The sequence below is a fragment of the Megalobrama amblycephala genome, linkage group LG4 (genome assembly GCF_018812025.1).
Source record: "Megalobrama amblycephala isolate DHTTF-2021 linkage group LG4, ASM1881202v1, whole genome shotgun sequence".
NCBI classification, from domain to species: Eukaryota; Metazoa; Chordata; class Actinopteri; order Cypriniformes; family Xenocyprididae; genus Megalobrama; species Megalobrama amblycephala.
This window is the reverse complement of record NC_063047.1, coordinates 22,936,163-22,961,946: the sequence shown is the minus strand read 5'-3', so window position 1 is coordinate 22,961,946 and position 25,784 is coordinate 22,936,163. Positions and strand designations below refer to the sequence as shown.

Below are 25,784 nucleotides of genomic sequence, written 5' to 3'. Positions count from 1 at the left end.
CGTTGCATTTTGGTTGAAAATGAAAATCTGGTTGACGTCATAACCAAACGTCATACAGACGTCAATCTCCAACGTTGGTAAGACGTTGCATTTTGGTTGAAAATGAAAATCTGGTTGACGTCATAACCAAACGTCAGACTGACGTCGATCTCCTACGTTGGTAAGACGTTGCATTTTGGTTGAAAATGAAAATCTGGTTGACGTCCTAACCAAACGTCAGACTGACGTCAATCTCCTACGTTGGTAAGACGTTGCATTTTGGTTGAAAATGAAAATCTGGTTGACGTCATAACCAAACGTCAGACAGACGTCAATCTCCAACGTTGGTAAGACGTTGCATTTTGGTTGAAAATGAAAATTTGGTTGACGTCATAACCAAACGTCAGACAGACGTCAATCTCCAACGTTGGTAAGACGTTGCATTTTGGTGGAAAATGACAAATTGATTAATGTCAGAAACCAACGTCAGACTGACGTCAATCTGCTACGTCCAAAATATGTTGCATTTTGGTTGAAAATTTAAATCTGGTTGATGTCAGAACCCAACGACAGACTAACATCAATCTCCTACATCGGAGACATTGTGCTTTGATGGAAAATAAAATCAAAATCGGTATCTGTCAAAAACCAACAACAAATTGTCAAGCTGTCAAATTCTAACTTTAAAGAAAGATATGGTTAGTATGGATTTTGTTGGCATGACATTAAACCTTCAATTTTGTTGTAAAATAAAAATCAACATTCAGAGAGAAAAAACAACAACAAAAAAAACATACCAAGAAACTCTAACAATAAGATCAGAGAGAGATCAAGATCCAAATTATGAAATTTTAAGACATTAGCAAAAAGAATATTTTAACTTAATTTGAAAATGGAATTTACAAATGTTTGGTGGTTTTATCAGAAAAATGACAAAGAGATGAACTGGATTATAACAAATATGATTTATTTATGTTTTATTATTAACATTATTGGAACAGAACATTTTAAAATAATTTAACACCATTATTTTAACACCAACCTTATTGGACCTGAATATTTTTCAAAACATATTAACATCAGTATTCACAGCTTTTTTTTCTGCCACCTCCACCCACCCTGTCTGGGGCATATTTTAAACAAAAGGCGATGGCCGCTGCAATATTTGCCTCCGTCTCTTTTGTTGTTTTCTGGACACTCTCTGTAAGAAATATTTGAAAATGAAAATTCATAAGAAATATAGGATATGATGCACTACAGTAAACATTGAATTTAAGCATTAACTACTTCTATGCCTTCCACAGAGTATATTTAGACCACATAAATTTATTGGATTGGCTTTAAATCAGTTCCCTGAGAAAACAAAGAAATATCTACCTTAGCTTTAAGAGCCATGCATATTTAACATTCCTGAATTGTACATGCAAGTCATCAACATATCAGTATGGATGCAAAAACAATTGTTAGAGTTCTGAACAATAAAGATTTCAAACAGAAAGGTAGGCTGGCAACAGGAATGACCTGCCAGTTAACAAATAGCATATATACAGCTATGGAAAAAAATAAGAGACCACTTAACATTGATTTCTGAACCTGAAGTGGTCTCTTAATTTTTTCCATAGCTGTATATGAACGTTTGTGTGATTTCTGTGCGACAGATGAGTAACTCTGAAAAATTGTTTAGACAAGCCCACAGAGTTACCACAGTTTCACTAGAAAACAATAAAAAACATTACGCTAAAACAGTGCAGTGTTGATCACAGCTGACTACAATATGTGGTTACTGGTTTCACAGTGATGCGACACTAATATTTGTATTATTTATTTATTTATTTATTTATTTATTCATTTTTACCTGTGACAACAGTGTACAGATTGAGCTTGGTGAAAGCAAGCTTCCCCTTCCCCCCCTTCATATTGAAACGGGCCATGACCATCGTTTGTCATCAACCTGTGGATACAAGAGTAATGCCCAAATAATTAATTATACATGAGAACATTATGAGGCAGATGTTATTGTTTGTGTAATGGTTCATCATATCTAGTATAATGCAGATATCATAAAGGCCCTCCGTTTGGTGCTAGATTAAAAGTCATGGGCTCAACCCAAACTGGCAGGTTTTTATCTTATTGCAGAACAACTGATATTGTGCAATTTCAAAATTTCAACAACTTGGCCTGGAGTTAATGCTAGAAGTCAGTAAGAATGTGTATAGAAAAATCTCAAAACATTTAATTAGGTTTGTTATATATACACAAATAGAGAAGTAAAACAAAAAAGGCAAACTAACAACAATCAGGTGAGCAATATATGGCTATTAGATGGTCCCAAAAGCAATGTGCTGGGATATATTTTACACTATGAAATCTGTTATATTACCAGTCTTCAATAATTGTATAAGGAGTTGGCAACACAAGCACATATTTGCAAACAGGGCTTGACATTAATACAGCGTTGTCCTGTATGTAAGCATTCTGAATCACGTTCTGTATTAAATCAATATAAGCAGTGTTTGTCCCAAATTGTAGCCTTTTACAACTGTAAGTTATTTTTTTAAATTAACTTGAGCATAAAGTTAATGAATATCATATCATTTAATGAATTTGAATCAGCTTTGCATATTTGACAAATGTGCTCAAAATAGCAGATTAGGAAAAGAGGTAGGGAAAAAATAAATGTGAAAAAGTTGTGTGCGCAACTGTTATGGTTGCTATGTAACATGGCAGAGAGATGGTCAAGGTGGATAGGTCCAATAGATTCAACAAAGAATGAAATTTGAATCAACATCAATGGATAATATGGATGGATTATTTAATAAATGTTTATCTGAGCAGATGATCATCTCACATCAGGTCTTGTAGTTTCTTTCTCACTTGCAGCATGCAGAACAGTATACTGACAAGTATTGGTGGGCGGTATGACCAAAATTCTTTTTCACAGTATGAGTAATTTTATTTCACGGTAACGATATACATTACAGTATAGTTATTAAGTAGGCTTTTCTTTTTCTTTTTCTTTTTAAAGCTTATTACATAATGTGGAGATTAGTTAACTGAAAATTGATCTGAGAAATAACCCCCAAAACAAAATTTAATGCAATTATAGTGTTAAATGAGAAAAGCACCAAACATACATTACAAAAAGTAGTTTTAGAAATATGCTTTATAGTTTGATTACCATCATTCTTCAATACATATATTTTTTTGTGTGAACTTTATTTTGATACCTTAATTTTTTTTTTTTTTGAAGACATAGTACTCCATAATAAACTAGAACTGCCACAAGGTGGTGGTAAATGCCTTATTGCGCAAGTCAACTCAGTCATTCATTCATTCCTTTATTTGATTATTTCAAACGACTGATTCATTCAGGAATGAAGTAATTACTCTTATTTGACCAGTTAATCACTAGTTCAGTCGATTCAAACAAAACAGATTCATTCAGAAACGAAACAGCATTATATGTTTGAAAATATAAAACAATTTTTCCCTGCTCAGGATTTCTTTGTGGGTCCTCCTCATCTGCTCCTTCACCTTTCTTCATGTTTCTTTAATAAACTCACAGTATGTGCCACACCCACTTATTTACATGTTGCGCTATACATGTTATGGTGGACATGTTATACTATGATTACCTCATACCACTTAGCCATACTGACAAGAAAATTATTTTGGACATAATGCAGACCTGTATCATTTTCCTATCCTAGACTAGTTTGGCATTTGGCAAAACATAACGTGCTTTTCCAAATTAAATCATGAATGACTGACAAGCAGAAGTCTGCAGTATCAGGTGCTCAGTTTTTATTCATTCTCAGCATTGAGAAACTAGCCTACATGTGTTACATTACAGTGTTCACAACTAAAGTATCTAATTATGTTACGTTAATTTTTTTATGAAAAGTAGAATGTTAGTTATGGATTAAAAGTAGCTACCGTTGGCTCATAAGACTCAAATATAAATTATAACTGTAAAATAAAAAGTACTAGGTTTAAATTTTGTTATAGATAGATAGATCCAGAGTGTTTTTTGCTACTATCAAATTCAATGTGGACCAGCAACTGTTTGGCTACATTCTTCAAAATATCTTATTTTGTTGTTCAGCACAAGAAAGAAATTAATACAGGTTTAGGACAACATGACAGTGAGTAAATAATGACAGAAATTACAATTTTAGGGTGATCTATCCCTTGACAGTAATGACAGAAGGCTGCATGTTTAATAGACCTACTGTCCCTTTAAGACATGCATGCATCTAATATACAGGCATATATATGTTTTTCTCTCAACTGTTTACTTCCATTTTAGACCTAACAAACTTGTCTACATGTAAACCTTGTGTTTTGACAGTATTAGTGCAAAAGATAAATTAGTTCAATAATCAGGCGCTGTTTGACAGTCTTTGACAGATTCGGGTGAATGTGGCACTCAGAAAAAGCACAGGTCAGACCAGCGTGCGAATGAAACATTTAAAAGCACATGCAAATAATGAGAGAGTAACTCCTGTGAGAGTAACTCTACCGCTGAGTCAACACTGATGTGAATGCATGTGGTGTTGTATAGTATACGACGGAGGCGCCAGAACTACAGCTGATTGAATGTGCGCTGTAGCACGATTCAACGACATTTCTTCAAAAGCAGATCGTGGAAACATTTTTTATTGTCCGCGATCAAAAATCATCATATAGCACACCCCTGATAGACAGATAGGTAAGTAGGTAGATAGATAGAAAACTGCCAAGCAGTGTTTCCTCCATAACACTTGATAAAAGATAGTTAACTTCAACTTATCTGACAATATCAAGTGGCAAGATGTAATAAGACATGATTCTGCTGAGGACTGCTAATATAACAACTTACTTCTCCATGACCCTCTTGACATTGTCCTTCAGGTGCATCCCTCCAACATTGGACAAGCTATCAATCTGAAATCATAGGTTAAGTATTTTAGTTTAACCACAAAAAAGGTTAACAGTGTTCAGTACTCTATGTCTCAACACATCACATTATAAAAATTACGGTATGCAGATATTGTCATGGTTTCCTTCTGTGGCAAAACGAGGAACAAGGAGACAAGGGTAAAAGTCAAAGAAACAGTCTTTAATCTTCTCAAATTGAGTAACACAAGCAGTGTTGCCAACTGCTTTCAATTGAAAGTAGCTAAAACTGGTAGATAAATGTCACTAGATGACATCATAATGGTAAATTCACTGATCTATGATGAATATAGATTAATGGGCAAGATAAAAACTTAAATAAGGTTTGTTCAAGAAGTTGCTATATTTGTCCCTAAACTTTTGAGAAAAAACAAAAAACTCAAAAGGGGTTGAGAAGTAGCTAAATAGGCAACACTGAACACAAGACAGGCAGAGAAACACAACATCGACATTAACACCAGACGCTGGACAGTGGAAACACAAGGTTTAAATAACAAACTAAACGAGGTTATTAATCAAACACCGGTGGAACTGAATTAACTAAATGAGGACTTAACTGGAAAAGGAAAACCAAATACGGGCATAAGGGAACAAGAGGGAGAACTAAGTCATGGGGAGCACAAAGACAGAAATCACACACAGACAGTCCTAAGGCATGACAGATATGAAAAGGTATAATCTTACCAGTCTCAGCTTCTCATCCAAGCAGTTGAGGGATTTATCAAGGATGTTAAGTTCCTCAACAGTTGAGGACTGGGCAGGAATCTTTGAGACAGTATGCATTTCTGCATCCCCCACACTTTTCTTTAATGTGCGGATGTCTTCACGGATTTCAACAAGCATCTCCATTACTTTTCTCTGGAATTCTAAGACACAGAAGCCAATGATAATCATAATAAGAAACATTATCAATGCACAATTTCACCACTACAATTACAACTAGAGCCCTATGAAATCTGTGATGTGGATAATGAAACATTAAGCTGAAAACCTTGTTTTCACCTGTATTTAGCGTTGACCACTTGTGATCTGTTGTGTTGATTTAAATCCTGTCCCAGAGAACAATGGATGCACTTGATCCAAATGATTGATCATGGTGTTTGTTGTTGTATTATATTTTAATACACACAAAGTTTGAAATCAACATGATCTCCATTTGAAATAAAATGATCACAAACAAAACTTTTGCATGCTCTCTTCTTTTTTTTTTCACATCAGCCATATGTGTTTTGGTGTAAGCTGCACATGTGTCTTAAATTATGCATGTCATGATGACCGTGCTTAATCGAATAAGGTCTATTGATGAAAAGATTATATTTACATTTACATTTAGTCATTTAGCAGACGCTTTTATCCAAAGCGACTTACAAATGAGGACAATGGAAGCAATCAAAAACAACAAAAGAGCAATGATATATAAGTGCTTTAACAAGTCTCAGTTAGCCTAAACGCAGTATACGTAGCAAGGGCTTTTAAATAATATAATAAATAAAAAGAAAACAGATAGAATATAAAAAGAATAGAGCAAGCTAATGTTAGAGGTCTTTTTTATAATTGTATAATAAATGAAAAGAAAATAGAATACAAAAGATTAGAAAGGTAAGTTTTTTTTTTTTTTTTTTAAATAGAATTAGTGAGTGCAAAAGTTAGAAGGTCAAATAAAGATGGAAGAGATGTGTTTTAAGCCGATTCTTGAAGATGGCTAAGGACTCAGCTGCTGGGATTGAGTTGGGCAGGTCATTCCACCAGGAGGGAACATTTAATTTAAAAGTCCATAAAAGTGACTTTGTGCTTCTTTGGGATGGCACAATCAAGCGATGTTCACTTGCAGAACGCAAGCTTCTAGAGGGCTCATAAGTCTGAAGTAATGAATTTAGGTAAAGGGGTGCAGAGCCAGTGGTGGTTCCCTTTCAGTCGGTCACGTTCGACGTACGTCAGTAGTAACCGACGATTTGGGATATCGCTAGAGAGCCCTATCAACTTCGAGAGAATAAAAACAAGACAATGGAATTGGCGTGCGATATTTGCATAATGCGCACCGCCTCCGACAGGTGTATATAAATAGGAAGCAGATACAATCGCACTCTGTCTTTCGCTGAGGAGCCAGACTGTTGGTGTCCTGCTGAAAAGGAAAAACCTTCTAACTGAGAGAGAAGAGAGAAGCCTGTGAAGAGGATCGGCTGTCTCTGTTGGCGTTACGGCATAGCAGCGAGGTCGCGAGTCTTCAGGAGCCGAGTGTTTCCATTTGAACCCTACAGCGGCCATTCTAGAGCTGGGCCCTCTTCCGCCTTCACCTCCCTTGATGGCGGAGAGGCCAGGGGTTATGCGAGAATCCCACCAGTCGAGAGGTCTGTCGCGATGCAGCTGTGTCCGACGGCCTCTGGCTGGCGCGGTGAACCGCGTCTCCCGTCCCGGGCCTGTAAATTCTAATTAATTCCTAATTCCTAATAATTTACTAACCCCAATGCCATCCAAGATATCCATGTCTTTCTTTCTTCAGTGGAAAAGAAATTAGTTTTTTTGAGGAAACAATAGCAACTGAGTTGGTTGCCATTGAAGTCCATTATATGAAGAAAAAATCCTGAAATGTTTTCCTCAAAAAACTTAATTTCTTTTCCACTGAAGAAAGAAAGACATGGATATCTTGGATGGCATTGGGGGTGCGCTAATGATTAAAAATGTTCATTTTGGGGTGAACTAATCCTTTAACCTTCCACTGATTCATAGGTGTGATTAGACAAAAAAGCAGGAAAACATAAGGCGCAGACAGCATGTGTGATTATCCGGTAGTTAGGACATCGCACAAGTTTTATGTCAACACAGAAAACATTTCATCACTGGATAGGTTTATGTCTGCTGAATGTGCTGAACGCTTTTCAGAGAAGATAAGGCAACGTTATTTTAGTACAATTCTCACCCAGCGGTAATTCAGGAAAAAAATCTCTGATTGCTTAATGTGAAACATCGGTCTTCCGACCAATCATCGTGTCAATTCTCAATTGATTTTGATGGTAATATCAATTTTGATTAATATGCGTGAGGGCGGGAGGGAGAGCAAGACAGTTTGTAGACTGTGAGAGTGTGCACGCGAGGCCGGAGGAGGATCTCTCTCTCGCTCTCTCTCAGTAACATGCGCGGATGTCTGTCAGAATTGGCGCAGCAGTCAGTCATCTTATCTACATCACTCACTGAACAAATAAGGTTTTCCACTTATCACTCCACGCCGGTTCTGTTACTGAAGAATCCAACACGAGACAACGATATGGCGCAACCAAACTGTTTCATGATTGGCTGGTTGCGCATCACTCCCTAAGTTGCTAGGTTACCAGAGGGCGAGTGCCTTTGTTCATGCAACCAAACCTGCTTCGCAACCTCTGGTTTCTTCCGACGAAGAAAAAAAATAATTGAACGTTTTATCGAACACTTTTTTTATTGACACCGATTACATGTCTATCGCGATACATATTGTTATCGTTTTATCGCCCAGCCCTAACTATACTTACTTGCTTCTTGCATTGGGTATGGGGAGCGTTTTTCATCTTGTTTGGAGCTGCTGGACTGTCGATCAACAGGTGACCCAGATTGTCTGGGTTCTCCATCAGAATGTTGTCTGGTCTGGTTTTTTGATATGGCCTCCTTAGTTTGCACAGGGGCTACAAGAATCAGAAAGTAAGTTTACATGTTAAGACAAATGCTTCAGCTAACTTCAGGTAATTTTTTTGGATAAATCATTTATCTAATTGATTAATAATAATTAATAATGAGACAAGTTCGAGTTTCTTAAAACTCTGAATATGTGCAAGTCTGACTCTTCAAGTCTTTACTTTAGCAAGAACTGTGGTGGTGTTCTTTTCTAAAATTAAGTAAATATAGACCTGCAAACAACAACGTTTTGGAGAACATACAGCTTTTTCTCATCAAAGGGAAGGAGCTGATGGGTCAAAATTACTCAATACACAATATTTCACTATGGGTATGAACAGGGCTCCAAACAAAAAAATTGGCTCCTATAAGAAAAAACAATAATTTTTTTTTAGGTGCCACAGAATAAACGTGTTTTATTTATTTTATGATTATTATTATTTATTTATTTACATTTTAACATTTCAATCATACTGTCATGTGTTTATGTCTCATCTTTTCTTGACTTTATAAGCATTTTAATCCATCTCGTAGATGACCTGGGAACTATGGGTTCACTTAAAGTGGGAACTAAATGTCTTTTCCAGCTTGAAATTTACAGTCACAAAGAATTGTTCATTACACAGAATCTGTACCAGTATCATGGAGCATAAGCATCACTTGGCCACCGAGTGTAGCTTGGGCTCCTCCTACCTGAGACATTTCAGTAAGTTGTACTGTAGGCTCTCTTATAAAATAGCCTACCTTTTGATGTTAAATCATGTTCACTATGTACTATATTAGTAAAGAGAAAGATTAAATGGGTTCCCTTTCCCTTGAACTGAGGCGCTAAAGCGACCGCGCCTGCCCCATTAAGGAGCGCCAAAACTGTATTGTTTGAATTTCGTTACGAATTCTGAATAATTTTAAAGCTGGTACTTTTTATTAAAAAGTGACAAAGCACAGAGCTTTTTGCGATTACTGGACGGCAGCTGCACTTCAAATAATGAAGTTCATGCATTAAAAGAACACAGACCAAGATCTTGTTTAGAAGAAGCCATACTAGTAATTATTATAAACAAGAATTGTTAACGATATTGCCAATATCCACACAGCTGACAGCTTTACCTGTTCTAGTTTGTTCAAGTTGTGCATGAAATAGACGCTGTATTTTCTGCACTTTCCCTTCTTATGTCTCCGTCATTTCTCTCTCGCTGCACAGCGGAGCTGCGTTTATCAGACTGTGTGCGTCAGCACTGATGTGCGGCACAGAAGAGGACTGTCTGAACCTCTCTTTTTCCACTAAAACTTTGATGTGCATTGTCTCAGTTTAATACGTGAACATAACTTTTATAACATAAAAGATTTGATCTCAAAACAATTAGGAAAAAAGGCATTACTTTCAAATTGTTAAGTTATAACTGTAAATATATACCAAGATAGCAATAACACTCGGGCTGATTCTGGCTGAAATGCGTCTCTGTCGGTTCAGTCTCGGCATCGGTGAGAAGATAATGGGCCAGAGCCACACCGACTCTACAAAACACTTCTGTCTGACAGACGGCTTTTTCCCTATGGGCTGATCTCGGCTGAAAGCTGTTGTACACGCGCCAGGTCCACACTCGGTGTAGTTGTGTGTATTAACCTTCGGCCCGAGTTCGTTTTATCACAGACGGGGCGCTGCTAGAATTAAGCAAATCATCCGCCTGAGAAAACTTTTTTTAGCGGTTAAATCCTGAGGAGCTTTTGGTGAGTAGTCGCCACTGGCGACCTAAGCAAAAACGTCACTCGCAAATTAATATTTATGGTCGCAAATGCGACTGTTTTAGTCTCAGTTTGGAGCCATGAATCACTTTCAAACTAAATATTTCTGAAATTGAATTTAGGACTTAAATAAGGACCTGAAGAAACCTTTTTTGTCTAAGATTAGACTGAGGTTGGAAGTAATAGGATTGCCAACCCTGTGCTGTTGAAGTCTGCTTTTTTTGAAGTGGCAATGGAGAGCCAGAGCTTGATCCACTGGATGAAACAGAAGATGTAGAGCTTGCATTGGAGAGCTTGCACACCTTCCTTGGAGCAACAGGAAGTTCTAGCTCTGCTGACAAAATATTTTACTGCTTATTTAATGTAATAAACTTTTAAAGCAAAGATAATGCATAAGAAAGATAAAAAGATCATCTTTTTTTACTGCCCCCCCATACTCTATTGACAAGTAGTTACCCTGTTACATGTATAAAAAAAAAAAAAATAGAAATACTAACCTTCATTACTGTTAGGAAGCTGACGATTTCCAAGGTTATCTTCTTCTTCGAATTGTGGATCAGTGTCACAACTATGATCTGATTCAAGAGACAGATATAAACAGAAATTGTGTTCAAGCAAGAAAAATATACATTTTCAGTGATTGTGACTGCTAACATGGTGCGTGATAAGAAGGAAAGTTGTGGGAATGTATAGTTATGTACGCATCCTTTCTACTGCTAAATTTCCATCATCCCTTACTCTCCTACCAGAAAGAACATTGGAGGAAGCAAGTGGTGGAAAAGTAGAAAAGTTAATAACAGAATAAAGAGAAAAAAACAAAAAACAGAAATATTCCAGTCACTGGAATACTGGAGCACTTTCAATTAAACTGATAATTTTAAATGGACAAATTGAAACCATATCAGCTTTTGCAAGAGTTTGAAACAAGAAATCTGAACTTGACATGCTTATGGCCATCTTTACACTTTAGGTATACAAGGACCACAAAAGATGTGTTAAATAACTTTGAGGCGCACAGCGGTATACTATATATATATTCACATCGCTGCCTTTCATTTACATTAACTGCAATGTAAACCTACAGAGCCTGAGCATTTGAGATTGAGGATCATGGGAATCATTTTCAGCCTCCAATTCACAGGCTTTCAAGCAGAAAAAAAAAATCAACCAGCAATATAGCATATTTTTCTCAAATTGTAAATGACTGATAACTGCAAAGTAAAAGGCATACCTGTCAAACAGTCTTCAAATTTCTTTGATATTTTTCTTCTTTTTGCTTCCAGTGAACCTTCTTCAGCTTCTGTACTACTTGTGAGTTCACAGTTGTCACACTCTTCAAAGTAATCTATAAATCAAAAATAATGTAAAGAATGGCAAAGCAAAAATGTTGTCAGTGAATAACATTCATATGGCAGGTCAATTATTAACATGCACATAATAGATGTAATGTGTAAAATTACCTACCAGATCTCATCTTCTCTTTCACAAGTGGAAACTTTCTCCAACTATCAGATGGTGGCCGTCGTTCCTTCAAATATCTTGTTGCATTTGCAACATTTGGCCAGTACAATAACATGTTCTTTGGGTCCACCCAGCTGTCCGGCACCGTCCCTTCCTCTTGCCTTTTCTTCTCTTGCCACACTGCCCTTACCCAAGCCATCCTGAAACAAATACTACTGACATAAATAAAAAATAAATTTAAAAAATAAATATAAATAAATATATAGATAAATAAAAATTAATATCAAGTTATAATATTAAGGCACCTATAAAGTAAAACAGTAACTTTATACATTTTAAATAACACATATAAAATAGGGATGTGCACAAGAAGTTAAACCTTTCTGTTATTAATCACAGGTGAAACAAATGTTATATATTTCACAATAAATTTATTACATAAGGAAAACTAATGTAAATTAAAAATGCTTTTTATACAGTAATTATTGTTAATTCACACTATATAGTAATTACCCTTTTTTAGTCTTTTCGCTCCATGCTGTGCAATAAAGGCATAAGTACATATCCTGTTTTGAAGGGTAGACAAGCCACTTTACGGTTAATTTCATCAACATCAAGAAGCCTGCGACGTTTCTGGACTCTCTCCAAGTTTCTAATATATACAACGTTAATAAGCTTGGAGTCACAAGGCACTGTAAAAAAGCTTTCCATGTTTTTTTGGGAAATGACATCACATAACAAATTGCCATCATCACGTTTTTCTTTAACAAAGGCAAAGTCTTCATTGTGCAAGAGGAAGCATCCATTTCTCTTCTTTTCCGAAACAAAATGCCAACTTTTGTTTGACACCTTGTTTCTGTGGCTTTCTGCCCTCTCTTGTTCACAAAGTCTCTTTGCGACTTGACTGATGGGATTTTTGGCATTTCTCACTAGTTTCTTCAGAATTTGCAGATGATTTTCAAAAGGAAATGCAGATATGTCATTGAGAGAACACATGAAATGTCTAGAGTCATCTGACAGATGTTTCAAGTTATGAACATTATGCACCAAAAAAATTGGTGTGTAAATGTGCTTCGATTTTTCAACAAAATAATCTAAAAGTTGTTTAGCATAGTCCATGTAAGCAGAACGCTTCGTCTCACAGGTGTCCAAAAGGATTGATACAGCTACTGTTAGGCAGAGAAAGTGTTCATAAACATCCTTGTGTAACACTTTTTTCAGAACTACAGGTCCAGTGTATAGAAGGAATTGCCGCAGCTCTGTGGCTTTCCACCGATCTAAATCTGTTAAGGGTCTTGGTTGGCGAGCAAATTCACTGGGTAGCTTTCCAGATAAAGACACAAGAAGATTTGAAATCTCTCCCACTTTTCTATGTGACAGTCTACATTCAGGTGGTCCTTTTCTTAAAAAGCACAGCAGTCTTTTTACAACTCCAAGACATACAAGATGCATATAATCAAGAGGAAAACCTGTTACACATCTTATTCCCACATTAAGTAAAGGGGATACTCCAACATGATGATTAACATAAAGTCCATTAGAGAAATCCCTATCGGTTCTTAATGGGTAGTCTTCCAGGAGCACGACTCTTTTGTTCTTATACTCTCCCTTAATTGTGTATCTTTCACAACAATCATATCCAGTGTGTCCTTTTATACATTTTAAGAATGCTCGAGCTGGAGCATCACAAACAAAGGCTTTGATGCACACATGGATTTCTTGGCCATTCAGAGTGATAGGCTTTCTCTGTAGTTCTTTGTATTCAGCTAAAAAGTCTTCAAGATAATCATCAACAGAGTTAGGTTTATGTTCACCACAAAAAATGGCAACTATAAATGGTTCAAAGTCACTGAAACGACAGATGATTGGCCATAACTGGGAATTAGATGACTTGAAAAGAGGGATTCCATCTATGTTCACTAACAGGTCCACAGAGTTTGAACTTTCTAAATACTTGATGTTCCGATCAAGAATTTTCACAACAGAGCATTCAATGCCAAAGTAGGCATACTGTCCACCACACCTGTCTTCTATCTGGATTTGACGAGGTGTTTTCAATAATGTCCTAGAATCCTTCGGTACTTCTAAACCTTCATCCTTCAAAATACCAAGCAATTCATTAATTTGGCTTCTTCCACATTTACTTCTTGTAGCCCAGGAAGCAAGCTTTTCTTGAAAGGTTACTTCATCCTCTTTTGCAGATTCTACACCTTGTTCAGAATCAGTTGACACATAATCTTTGTATCCAAAATCTGAATCTGTATCACCAAGTTCATCTGATTCCTGTGAAGTACTGTTTTCCTCTGCTGCCAAATTTTCACCACCATTTACATCACACTCATTTGGATTATCCAAATTGTCATGGCTATCATCTTCGCTAGTACATTCCAGTGCAATTTTAGCAGCTTCTGAGCGAATTTTTCCCCAACGTTTAAGATAAGACATGCAAAATGTTCTGCACAAAAAGACAAGCCCAATGTCAAACACCAGATTACATTAAATATTAATTTCATTAAATTCAATTAAATTCAACTGCTAGCTAGCAACTGGACAGTGCAAAATGATAGGCTAACAGAAGAGCACACAAGAAAACCCACTATGAGTGATAAGGTTACAGAAGAATCAGATTAACTACCTTCAATCTATTAATATTTTTAATTTAATTAATGTAATATATTAATTTATATTAAAACATCGGTGTTCTAGCGGCTCATTTATAAGTGAACAAAAAAATATAACGTTACCTTACAACGATATGGCTTCTTCAGACCATGGCAAGGAGATAAATGCAAAACAAAGCAAAAACAAAACAAATGTTATAACCTCATATTTCATAGCTCCACAACATCTAAAATCACACAATATCAAATACTAATAATAGATCTCAGTGATAAACTTGAACCCTAAATATGAAACTAGATCTTAGTAGAAAAAGCTGTTTTTGCTTAAAATGTATTTTTTTTAAAAAGGAGAATGTGTACAAATCTGACAGCTATAACGGAGATAGCTTACTCCAAAATTAATCAAATGTTTGATTGGAAGTGGATGTCTTGGATTAAACGACTTGAACGTTACAGCAGAATATTCTGCATAACTAATGCGCTTGAAAAAATAGAAAGGAAAAAAGCATCAAATCGAACGAATTTCATGAAGCTTACATTATCGGAAGAATTGTTAAAACAAACAAATATAATAATGAAAACCCTCGGTTTTAAGTTTAAACTTTATTTAAAATGTTTTTCAGGGCTAACGTTAGATGGCTGTAATGACTTAATGTGGATTTTTATTTCAGGAATATCCCATTTTCTATTTAATTAGCTTTACCCATCGTCTTACAAACACGTCGATGTATTCTTTTCAATAACGTTGATGTATTACATGTAATATCATTAGGGTGTAATAAACACTTTTACATCATACATAATCAAATTTCCAGATATACTCACCACAGTTGAAGCTGGCTAAGTGCACTGCAGGCCTCCTGATAAATTGATTCCCCCAAAAAGACCGCCAAGAGTCGCAAAATGGCGCAATAGCGCGGCATCACCGCGTTTACGTGATGGCTTGGGCATGGGGTCATGGGGGTTTGCAATTTATAAAAAAAAAAAAAACTATATATATGAGATGATAACAATTTATAAAATTCAATTTGAATATGTGGCTATCCACAAAATCCATACACTGCAAAGTTTAACCATCATCATTGATGGATAAGATCGATATGAAATGATTTCTAATTTTACATTTTTAACTAAAATGTACTTATACATATATATATATATATATATATATATATATATATACACATTTATATATATATATACAGGTCCTCCTCAAAAAATTAGCACATTTCTAATTTTACATTTTTAACTAAAATGTACTTGTGTATATATATATATATATATATATATATATATATATATATATATATATATATATACAGGTCCTTCTCAAAAAATTAGCACATTGTGAAAAAGTTCATTATTTTCCATAATGTAATGATAAAAATTAAACTTTCATATATTTTAGATTCATTGCACACCAACTGAAATATTTCAGGTCTTTTATTGTTTTAATACTGATGATTTTGGCATACAGCTCATGAAAACCCAAAATCTCAAAAAATTAGCATATTTCATCCGACCAATAAAAGAAAAGTGTTTTTAATACAAAAAAAGTCAACCTTCAAATAATTATGTTCAGTTATGCACTCAATACTTGGTCGTGAATCCTTTTGCTGAAATGACTGCTTCAATGCGGCGTGGCATGGAGGCAATCAGCCTGTGGCACTGCTGAGGTGTTATGGAGGCCCAGGATGCTTCGATAGCGGCCTTAAGCTCATCCAGAGTGTTGGATGAGCAGAGCGTCTCTCAACTTTCTCTTCACAATATCCCACAGATTCTCTATGGGGTTCAGGTCAGGAGAGTTGGCAGGCCAATTGAGCACAGTAATACCATGGTCAGTAAACCATTTACCAGTGGTTTTGGCACTGTGAGCAGGTGCCAGGTCGTGCTGAAAAACGAAATCTTCATCTCCATAAAGCTTTTCAGCAGATGGAAGCATGAAGTGCTCCAAAATCTCCTGATAGCTAGCTGCATTGACCCTGCCCTTGATAAAACACAGTGGACCAACACCAGCAGCTGACATGGCACCCCAGACCATCACTGACTGTGGGTACTTGACACTGGACTTCAGGCATTTTGGCATTTCCTTCTCCCCAGTCTTCCTCCAGACTCTGGCACCTTGATTTCCGAATGACATGCAAAATTTGCTTTCATCCGAAAAAAGTACTTTGGACCACTGAGCAACAGTCCAGTGCTGCTTCTCTGTAGCCCAGGTCAGGCGCTTCTGCCGCTGTTTCTGGTTCAAAAGTGGCTTGACCTGGGGAATGCGGCACCTGTAGCCCATTTCCTGCACACGCCTGTGCACGGTGGCTCTGGATGTTTCTACACCAAGGTCTGGAATCGGTCCTTCTCCACAATCTTCCTCAGGGTCCGGTCACCTCTTCTCGTTGTGCAGCGTTTTTTGCCACACTTTTTCCTTCCCACAGACTTCCCACTGAGGTGCCTTGATACAGCACTCTGGGAACAGCCTATTCGTTCAGAAATGTCTTTCTGTGTCTTAGCCTCTCGCTTGAGGGTGTCAATGATGGCCTTCTGGACAGCAGTCAGGTCGGCAGTCTTACCCATGATTGCGGTTTTGAGTAATGAACCAGGCTGGGAGTTTTTAAAAGCCTCAGGAATCGTTTGCAGGTGTTTAGAGTTAATTAGTTGATTCAGATGATTAGGTTAATAGCTTGTTTAGAGAACCTTTTCATGATATGCTAATTTTTTGAATTTTGGGTTTTCATGAGCTGTATGACAAAATCATCAGTATTAAAACAATAAAAGACCTGAAATATTTCAGTTGGTGTGCAATGAATCTAAAATATATGAAAGTTTAATTTTTATCATTACATTATGGAAAATAATTAACTTTTTCACAATATGCTAATTTTTTGAGAAGGACCTGTATATATAAATTCCAAGTAAAAAGCAGCAATCAATCTGATTAGCTATTTTATTTAAAAAAAAATAATAATAATATAAAGAACAGACCAAATTAAAGAGCAAAAAAATTAGTTATACATTGCATTAAACATTAATTACAAGACTCTACAATAAACAGTAGTAATGTTTGCATTGTCTTCATGCACTTACTGTACTTTCCAACACATATATCAACAAGTTTATGTTGTTATAAGCAATGTTTCCAGCCCAGAATCGACTAATCAATAATAACTGTTTTGATCATCTTGTCTTAACAGGTTTGGGCTAAGTGTTTGAATTGCATTATATTGTAAACAAGATTGGATATTAATTAATAATAAACATTATGGGTCAAAATAAAGTCATAACACAAGATTACAAACACATTGTAGGGTATAGTGTCAGACAAAAAAAAAAAAAAAAAACCCTTCTGTTTACTGTCAAAACTGCCAAGTGCCAATCCATTGACAACAACACAGTTGGAAATTCATGTATGTATTTCATTCCTGATAGCTGTTGTCAGCTATGACCATTGAAAATGACAAATGAATGATGTAATATTCACTTATCACTAAAACAACCTCTGTTTTGTTTTAGATGACCTAACCTTTATGCCCGATCAGAATTCGGTCTGCAATCCTTTTTGTGAATTTCCTTTGTGCATAAATGCTGCCTCCAGAATCATTACCTGAAAGGTGAGGCTGTCCACAATTACAAATGTGATATTTATTTTATACAACAACCTCACTATAAGTCTGAGCGGTCTTTATTTGACTTGACTTGTTTTGATTTGATTTGATGAACAAACACTTTTCATCAACAAACCAAAACTTCCATATAATCTCATGAACAAAAGTACACTGTAAATTGACATTGGTTACGTCCACACAATTGTAAGTTAATGTTGGCTTGAGACATTGACTTGAAGTTGATTTTTTGTTACTTTACTTGATGACTAAATGTCAGTGTTTGACATTAATTTGATGTTGGCTTCAGATGTTGGCTTAAGTTTGAATTTCAGTTAGTTAATACTACAACCTTAAAACCAACACGATGTCTAATGTCAAGTGATTTTGGAATTTGAAATTGTTCGGGAATTACCATTATGATGGTAAGGAGACGTTGGGTTTTGGTTGCCATACCTGATGACTAAATATTATAATTCAATGTCAAAATTGACGTTGACTTGAGACTTTGGATTTTGGTCACCATACCGACTAACTACTTGCCAGTATTTGATGTCAGTTTCACATTAATTTTAAATGTTGGCTATATGTTGGATTTTGGTTACTTTACAATCTAACCTTAAACCCACAAAATATCAGTGTCTAATGACATAAATATTGTACATCAAATTATCATTTTAGTATTAGACGTTGAACTGATATTGAATTTAGGTTACCTTGCGTCTCAACCAAGATGCAACCAAATATTGAAGTCTTATGACGTTGTGTGCTAGCTGGGTCTCTTTAAAAAACAGACTATGCATTATTTGATGTAAAAGTCAGCTATATTTGTGTATAAGACGTTGATTCGATGTTAGATTTTGGTTAGTAAATGCCACAACCTAAACTAACAAAAGATCAATGTCTAATGATGTCATAGTTTGACGTTGAGTAGACGTTACCACTTTGACGTATAGAAGACGTTGGGTTTTGGTTGCCATACCTGACGACTAAATGTCAATATTTGACGTCAAATTGACGTTGGCTTAAGACGTTGAGTCGATGTTGGATTTTGGTTAGTTAAAACCACAACCTAAACTAACAAAAGATCAACGTCTAATGATGTTAGAGTTTGACGTTGAATAGACGTTACCACTTTGACGTATAGAAGACGTTGGGTTTTGGTTGCCATACCTGACGACTAAATGTCAATATTTGACGTCAAGTTGACGTTGGCTTAAGACGTTGATCCGATATTGGATTTTGGTTAGTTAAAACCACAACCTAAAATAACAAAAGATCAACGTCTAATGATGTTAGAGTTTGACGTTGAATAGATGTTACCACTTTGACGTATAGAAGACGTTGGGTTTTGGTTACCATACCTGACGACTAAATGTCAATATTTGACGTCAAATTGACGTTGGCTTAAGACGTTGATCCGATATTGGATTTTGGTTAATTAAAACCACAACCTAAAATAACAAAAGATCAACGTCTAATGATGTTAGAGTTTGACGTTGAATAGATGTTACCACTTTGACGTATAGAAGACGTTGGGTTTTGGTTGCCATACCTGACGACTAAATGTCAATATTTGACGTCAAATTGACGTTGGCTTAAGACGTTGATCCGATGTTGGATTTTGGTTAGTAAATGCCACAACCTAAACTAACAAAAGATCAACATCTAATGATGTTAGAGTTTGACGTTGAGCAGACGTTACCACTTTGACGTATAGAAGACGTTGGGTTTTGGTTGCAATACCTGACGACTAAATGTCAGTATTTGACGTCATTTTGACGTTGGCTTAAGACGTTGATTCGATGTTGGATTTTAGTTAGTTAATACCACAACCTAAACTGACAAATGATCAACATCTAATGATGTTAGAGTTTGACGTTGAGTAGACGTTACCACTTTGACTTATAGAAGACGTTGGGTTTTGGTTGCAATACCTGACGACTAAATGTCAGTATTTGACGTCATTTTGACGTTGGCTTAAGACGTTGATTCGATGTTGGATTTTAGTTAGTTAATACCACAACCAAAACTAACAAATGATCAACGTCTAATGATGTTAGAGTTTGACGTTGAATAGACGTTACCACTTTGACATATAGAAGACGTTGGGTTTTGGTTGCCATACCTGACGACTAAATGTCAATATTTGACATCATTTTGACGTTGGCTTAAGACGTTGATTCGATGTTGGATTTTAGTTAGTTAATACCACAACCTAAACTAACAAATGATCAACGTCTAATGATGTTAGAGTTTGACGTTGAATAGACGTTACCACTTTGACATATAGAAGACGTTGGGTTTTGGTTGCCATACCTGACGACTAAATGTCAATATTTGACATCATTTTGACATTGGCTTAAGACGTTGATTCGATGTTGGATTTTAGTTAGTTAATACCACAACCTAAACTAACAAATGATCAACGTCTAATGATGTTAGAGTTTGACGTTGAATAGACGTTACCACTTTGATGTATAGAAGACGTTGGGTTTTGGTTGCCATACCAGACGACTAAATGTCAATATTTGACGTCATTTTGACGTTGGCTTAAGACGTTGATCCGATATTGGATTTTGGTTAGTTAAAACCACAACCTAAAATAACAAAAGATCAATGTCTAATGATGTTAGAGTTTGACGTTGAGTAGACGTTACCACTTTGACGTATAGAAGACGTTGGGTTTTGGTTGTCATACCTGAGGACTAAATGTCAGTAATTGACGTCAATTTGACGTTGGCTTAAGACGTTGATTCGATGCTGAATTTTGGTTAGTTAAAACCACAACCTAAAATAACAAATGATCAACATCTAATGATGTTAGAGTTTGACGTTGAATAGACGTTACCACTTTGACGTATAGAAGACGTCGGGTTTTGGTTGTCATACCTGACGACTAAATGTCAATATTTGACGTCATTTTGACGTTGGCTTAAGACGTTGATTCGATGTTGGATTTTAGTTAGTTAATACCACAACCAAAACTAACAAATGATCAACGTCTAATGATGTTAGAGTTTGACGTTGAATAGACGTTACCACTTTGACATATAGAAGACGTTGGGTTTTGGTTGCAATACCTGATGACTAAATGTCAGTATTTGACGTCACTTTGACGTTGGCTTAAGACGTTGATTCGATGTTGGATTTTAGTTAGTTAATACCACAACCTAAACTGACAAATGATCAACATCTAATGATGTTAGAGTTTGACGTTGAATAGACGTTACCGCTTTGACGTATAGAAGACGTTGGGTTTTGGTTGCAAGACCTGACGACTAAATGTCAGTATTTGACGTCAATCTGATGTTGGTTTAAGACGTTGATTCGATGTTGGATTTTGGTTAGTTAAAAACATAACCTAAAACCAACAAAATATCTATGTCAAATGACGTCGGTATTCGACGTCAAATTAATGTTGTTATTAGACGTTGGATTGACATTGAATTTTGGTTACCAGACGTCGCGACCTAAATTTAACCAAATACTAACGTCTTATGACGTTCTGTGCCTGCTGGGATGAGGAGATGTACACAAACTAAGACGTGTCTGATCGAGAAGAATTTGTTCAGAAAAAAATGTCTCCAAATGTCTCTTAATGTCGCCTGGATTTCTGATTAGAAGGCGCACACGGTATGTTTGTTAATTTTTTGGATTTCATCTGTTAATTCGCAAGTTAAAGGGTTAGTTCACCCAAAAATGAAAATTCTGTTATTTATTACTTACCCTCATGCCATTCCACACCCATAAGGCCTTCGTTAATCTTCGGAACACAAATTAAGATATTTTAGTTGAAATCCGATGGCTCCCTGTGGCCTTCATAGGGAGCAATAACATTTCCTCTCTCAAGATCCATGAAGGTACTAAAAACATATTTAAATCAGTTCATGTGAGTACAGTGGTTTAATATTAATATTATAAAGCAACGAGAATATTTTTGGAGCGCCAAAAAACAAAAACAAAATAATGACTTATTTAGTGATGGCCGATTTCAAAACAATGCTTCAGGAATCATCGGAGCACAACATGAATCAAGTGTATCAAATCTGCTGTTCGGAGTGCCAAAGTCACGTGATTTCAGCCATTGACATTTTGACACGTGATCTGAATCATGATTCGATACACTGATTCATTGTGCTCCGATGCTTCAGGAAGCAGTGTTTTGAAATCGGCCATCACTAAATAAGTAAATGTAATCTCCAAAAATATTCTCATGCTTTATAATATTAATATAATCGCTTTATAATATTAATATTGAACCACTGTACTCACATGAACTGATTTAAATACGTTTTTAGTACCTTTATGGATCTTGAGAGAGGAAATGTCATTGCTCCCTATGAAGGCCTCACTGAGCCATCGGATTTCAACTAAAATCTTAATTTGTGTTCCGAAGATGAACGAAGGTCTTACGGGTGTGGAACGGCATGAGGATAAGTAATAAATGACAGTTTTCATTTTTGGGTGAACTAACCCTTTAATGTGCTTTGTGTGTTGATAAGATTTAATAAGCTACAAACTTGTAAACCGTGGTATGGACAGAATACACTCAACCATTATGCATCTAAATGTAATTTTATTTTACTTCAGTTTTTCACAGTGTCATGATGTAAAGATGTCTGTCACAAGAATATGGCAAAGAATATACACTAACAAGAAGCGACACTGAATAGAACGTTCCATTGCAACAACAGCGCCCAGCAGGGGTTCTATACTCTTTGGATATAGGGAGATATGATGAGTATCAGGTGAGTTTGGCCTGATTAACTTGTCAGAGCAATGAGTTGCCCAGCAATGCTGAAAGGCAATCAGGCCACAGACAGAAACACAACACATGCAAGGATGAACACACAGACCCATGAACAGTGACAGTTTAAACAAACTCATATTTCTTATATAATTTACATTGCTGCAGCTGTTTTCACCCTCTGGCGAATTCCAAGCGGAAGTGAACATCCGTAAGCCCTACTCCCTTTGAAGGGCAGAGCCCTTGATGTGGGGACTTTGAAGAGAGCAGGGCACTTGTGTGCCATAATGTAGCTATTTGGAATGCACTTGGCGAAGGGAGCAATGAAAGACAATAATTTCCTCATTATCTTCACCTGGGAATGTTCCCATTGACAACGCACCATGTGTTAAGTGTGTGTATGAGTATATTTCTTTGCTAAAACTTGCTGTCTCATCTTTGGACCCTGCATTATCTAGCACATTTCTTACCTATGAAACTTATTTAAACATAACATGACAAAAATGTGTGAAATATTATCACAAACAAAAGAAAACAACTTGAATTACTCTGCAAGTCAACTCGAACTCTCCCGCCATCTAGCTTTGAAATAAATCACAAGGATTTGCTGGTGTCACATGACCACAAACAATAAAAATACTTCCTTGAAGTGACCATTGCATGCACCCTTTACTAATGATCTTGGGATCCAGTTGTTCACTTTCATTTGGAACACCCCTATGGCATCCCCTTCCCAAAAAAACTGCCCGATCAAAAGTTATTGCAATATCTTTTTGTATGGCAAATCAAAGCTGCAGGTGCCTTGTTGTAGCAAGCTAAATTCTCTGTATCACTGCAAAAATGCTTTTCTTAGTATTTTTGTCTAATTTCCAGTCCAAATATCTAAAAATTCTTAAATCCAGATGCTTTTACTAGATAAATAAAATAACATTTTACTTTGGGACAGAAACAAGATTATTTTTCTTACCCCATTGGCAGATTGTTTTAAGTAAAAACTTCATTTGGATTTTTTTTCTTTCTTTCTTTTTTTTTTTTTCCCAGAAAACAAAAAAATATCTTATGTAATTTTATTTATGTAGTTAAAAGCATCTGGTTTTAAGAATTTTTAGATATCAGGACTGGAAAAAAAAGACAAATATGACAAATAAGTAAGAAAAGCATTTTTTGAACAAAATAAAATAATGTGTCGTCATGAGCCGCAGGGTTTAATTTGGATTTGTCTATGTAAGGTTTTTTCGACTCTTATTGATCCAAGTTCCCATTCACTCCCATTATTTGACAGACAGACGGCAGCGGTTGGAGTTAAAAATCATCATTTGTGTTCTACTGAAGAAACAAAGTCACCTACATCTTGGATGCGCTGGGGGTAAGCAGATAAACATCAAATTTTCATTTTTGGGTGAACTATCCCTTTAAGTGAGGAATATAACAAGCGAGTCGTCACGACGAGGCAAATAGATGTGCTCACAATACAAGTTATAGGCAGTGCTCAGCTACAATAGAGAGGGATTAGAGGAAGTGAAAGGATAGGTTTTTTTTTGTTTTGTTTTTTTTAAAAAGATGAAATGAGATCATTGCCGCTATTAGTGGCGCAACAGTGTTCTCTTGACGCTCGTGCACAGTGTGCAGTCTTCACACGGACGAGTGCTTCAATCTATGCTGTTGCGGATACTCTATTCATTTCAGTGAAATCACAAAACAAAATGCACATAAACGTGTCCCTGCTCTTGATATACAATCACTCACGAACATCTTTGGTTTTAATGAGAAAAAATAAAATAAATAATAAGAGGGCAGATTAGAACCCAGAATCTCTGGCACGCTGAACGAAAATTCTACCACCAATCCATCTGGACAATCTAACATTAAGTGCGCATCCACATATTTATTGACTAATGTAAATACTCTCTAGACTAACAATATAGTTATAGTATGCTAGATATAAGGACGAAAATATCATATTAAAAATGAGTTCTATGTCAATAAATTTTGTACATTTATTAATGTAATAATGCAATTACAACACACCACACACATTCCTCCTGTCCCACCCACTTTTTAAAACAAAGTTACGCCACTGGTTCAGTGACCCATTTTTGTGTTGGTTCTGATGTTTGTTTTGGATCACTGTCCTGATGGAAGATCCAACCACGACCCATTATACGACTTCTAACAGGGAACAGTCAGGTTTTGATTTTTTATTTGTTGGTATTTGATAGAATCCATGATGCCATGTATCTGAACAAGATGTCCAGGACCTCCAGCAGAAAAATAGGCCTAAAACATTAAAGATACAGAAGTATATTTCATTGTACACATGGGATACTTTAGCTGTGTGCACCAAACCCATCTTAAGTGTTTGCTGCTAAAAAAGCTAATTTTTTGTTTCATCTGACCAGAAATAAAAAGTACCCCATGTGTACAATGAAATATACTGCTGTATCTTTAATGTTGTGGGCCTATTTTTCTGCTGGAGGTCCTGGACATCTTGTTCAGATACATGGCTTCATGGATTCTATCAAATACCAACAGATAAAAAATCAAAACCTGACTGTCCCTGTTAGAAGTCTTATAATGGGTCGTGATTGGATCTTCCATCAGGACTATGATCCAAAACAAACATCAAAACCATCTCAAAAATGGGTCACTGAACACAAAACCAAGCTTCTGCCCTGGCCATCCCAATCCCCTGACCTGAACCCTAAAGAAAATGAGTGGAGTGAACTGAAGAGAAGCAGTACCAACATGGATCTGGGAATCTGAAGAATCTGGAGAGATTCTGTATGAAGGAATGGTCTCTGATCTCTTGTCAGGTGTTCTCCAAACTCATCATGCATTATAGGTGCAGACTCAGAGCTGTTATCTTGGGAAAAGGAGGTTGCAAAAAGTATTGAATAAAAGGGTTAATTGTGAGCAGTGTGTATTAGAGAAAAACATTTCTCTCGTAATGAGATTTTCCCCCCATTTAAAATTATTATTCTCCAATGAAAGGTTGGATTTGTGTAGATTTTTTAAATAAAAGATCAAAAGTTTTAACAATGCAGATTTATTTTCACA

At 36.1% G+C, this 25,784-nt stretch overlaps 1 protein-coding gene across 5 annotated transcripts in view; it reads right to left on the bottom strand.

Annotated features, from left to right (window-relative positions):
- Nucleotides 1-933: 933 nt before the first annotated feature.
- The window catches only part of LOC125267076, a 45,175-nt gene continuing 20,324 nt past the window's right edge, over nucleotides 934-25,784 (bottom strand). Inside the window, exons 1-11 of one of the 5 annotated variants that reach the window (XM_048188377.1) lie at nucleotides 14,508-15,487; nucleotides 12,277-14,218; nucleotides 11,767-11,963; nucleotides 11,534-11,647; nucleotides 10,800-10,877; nucleotides 10,499-10,636; nucleotides 8,421-8,570; nucleotides 5,602-5,783; nucleotides 4,841-4,905; nucleotides 1,835-1,930; nucleotides 934-1,180 (exon numbers count right to left, since the gene is read on the bottom strand). In XM_048188377.1, coding sequence (XP_048044334.1) covers nucleotides 1,066-1,180; nucleotides 1,835-1,930; nucleotides 4,841-4,905; nucleotides 5,602-5,783; nucleotides 8,421-8,570; nucleotides 10,499-10,636; nucleotides 10,800-10,877; nucleotides 11,534-11,647; nucleotides 11,767-11,963; nucleotides 12,277-12,686 — 1,545 coding nt within the window. In that variant the 5' untranslated portion in view covers nucleotides 12,687-14,218; nucleotides 14,508-15,487 and the 3' untranslated portion in view covers nucleotides 934-1,065. Of the gene's footprint in view, nucleotides 1,181-1,834; nucleotides 1,931-4,840; nucleotides 4,906-5,601; nucleotides 5,784-8,420; nucleotides 8,571-10,498; nucleotides 10,637-10,799; nucleotides 10,878-11,533; nucleotides 11,648-11,766; nucleotides 11,964-12,276; nucleotides 14,219-14,507; nucleotides 15,488-25,784 lie in introns of those variants that run through there. The other 4 variants (XM_048188378.1, XM_048188380.1, XM_048188379.1 and 1 more) reach the window with 4 other exon arrangements.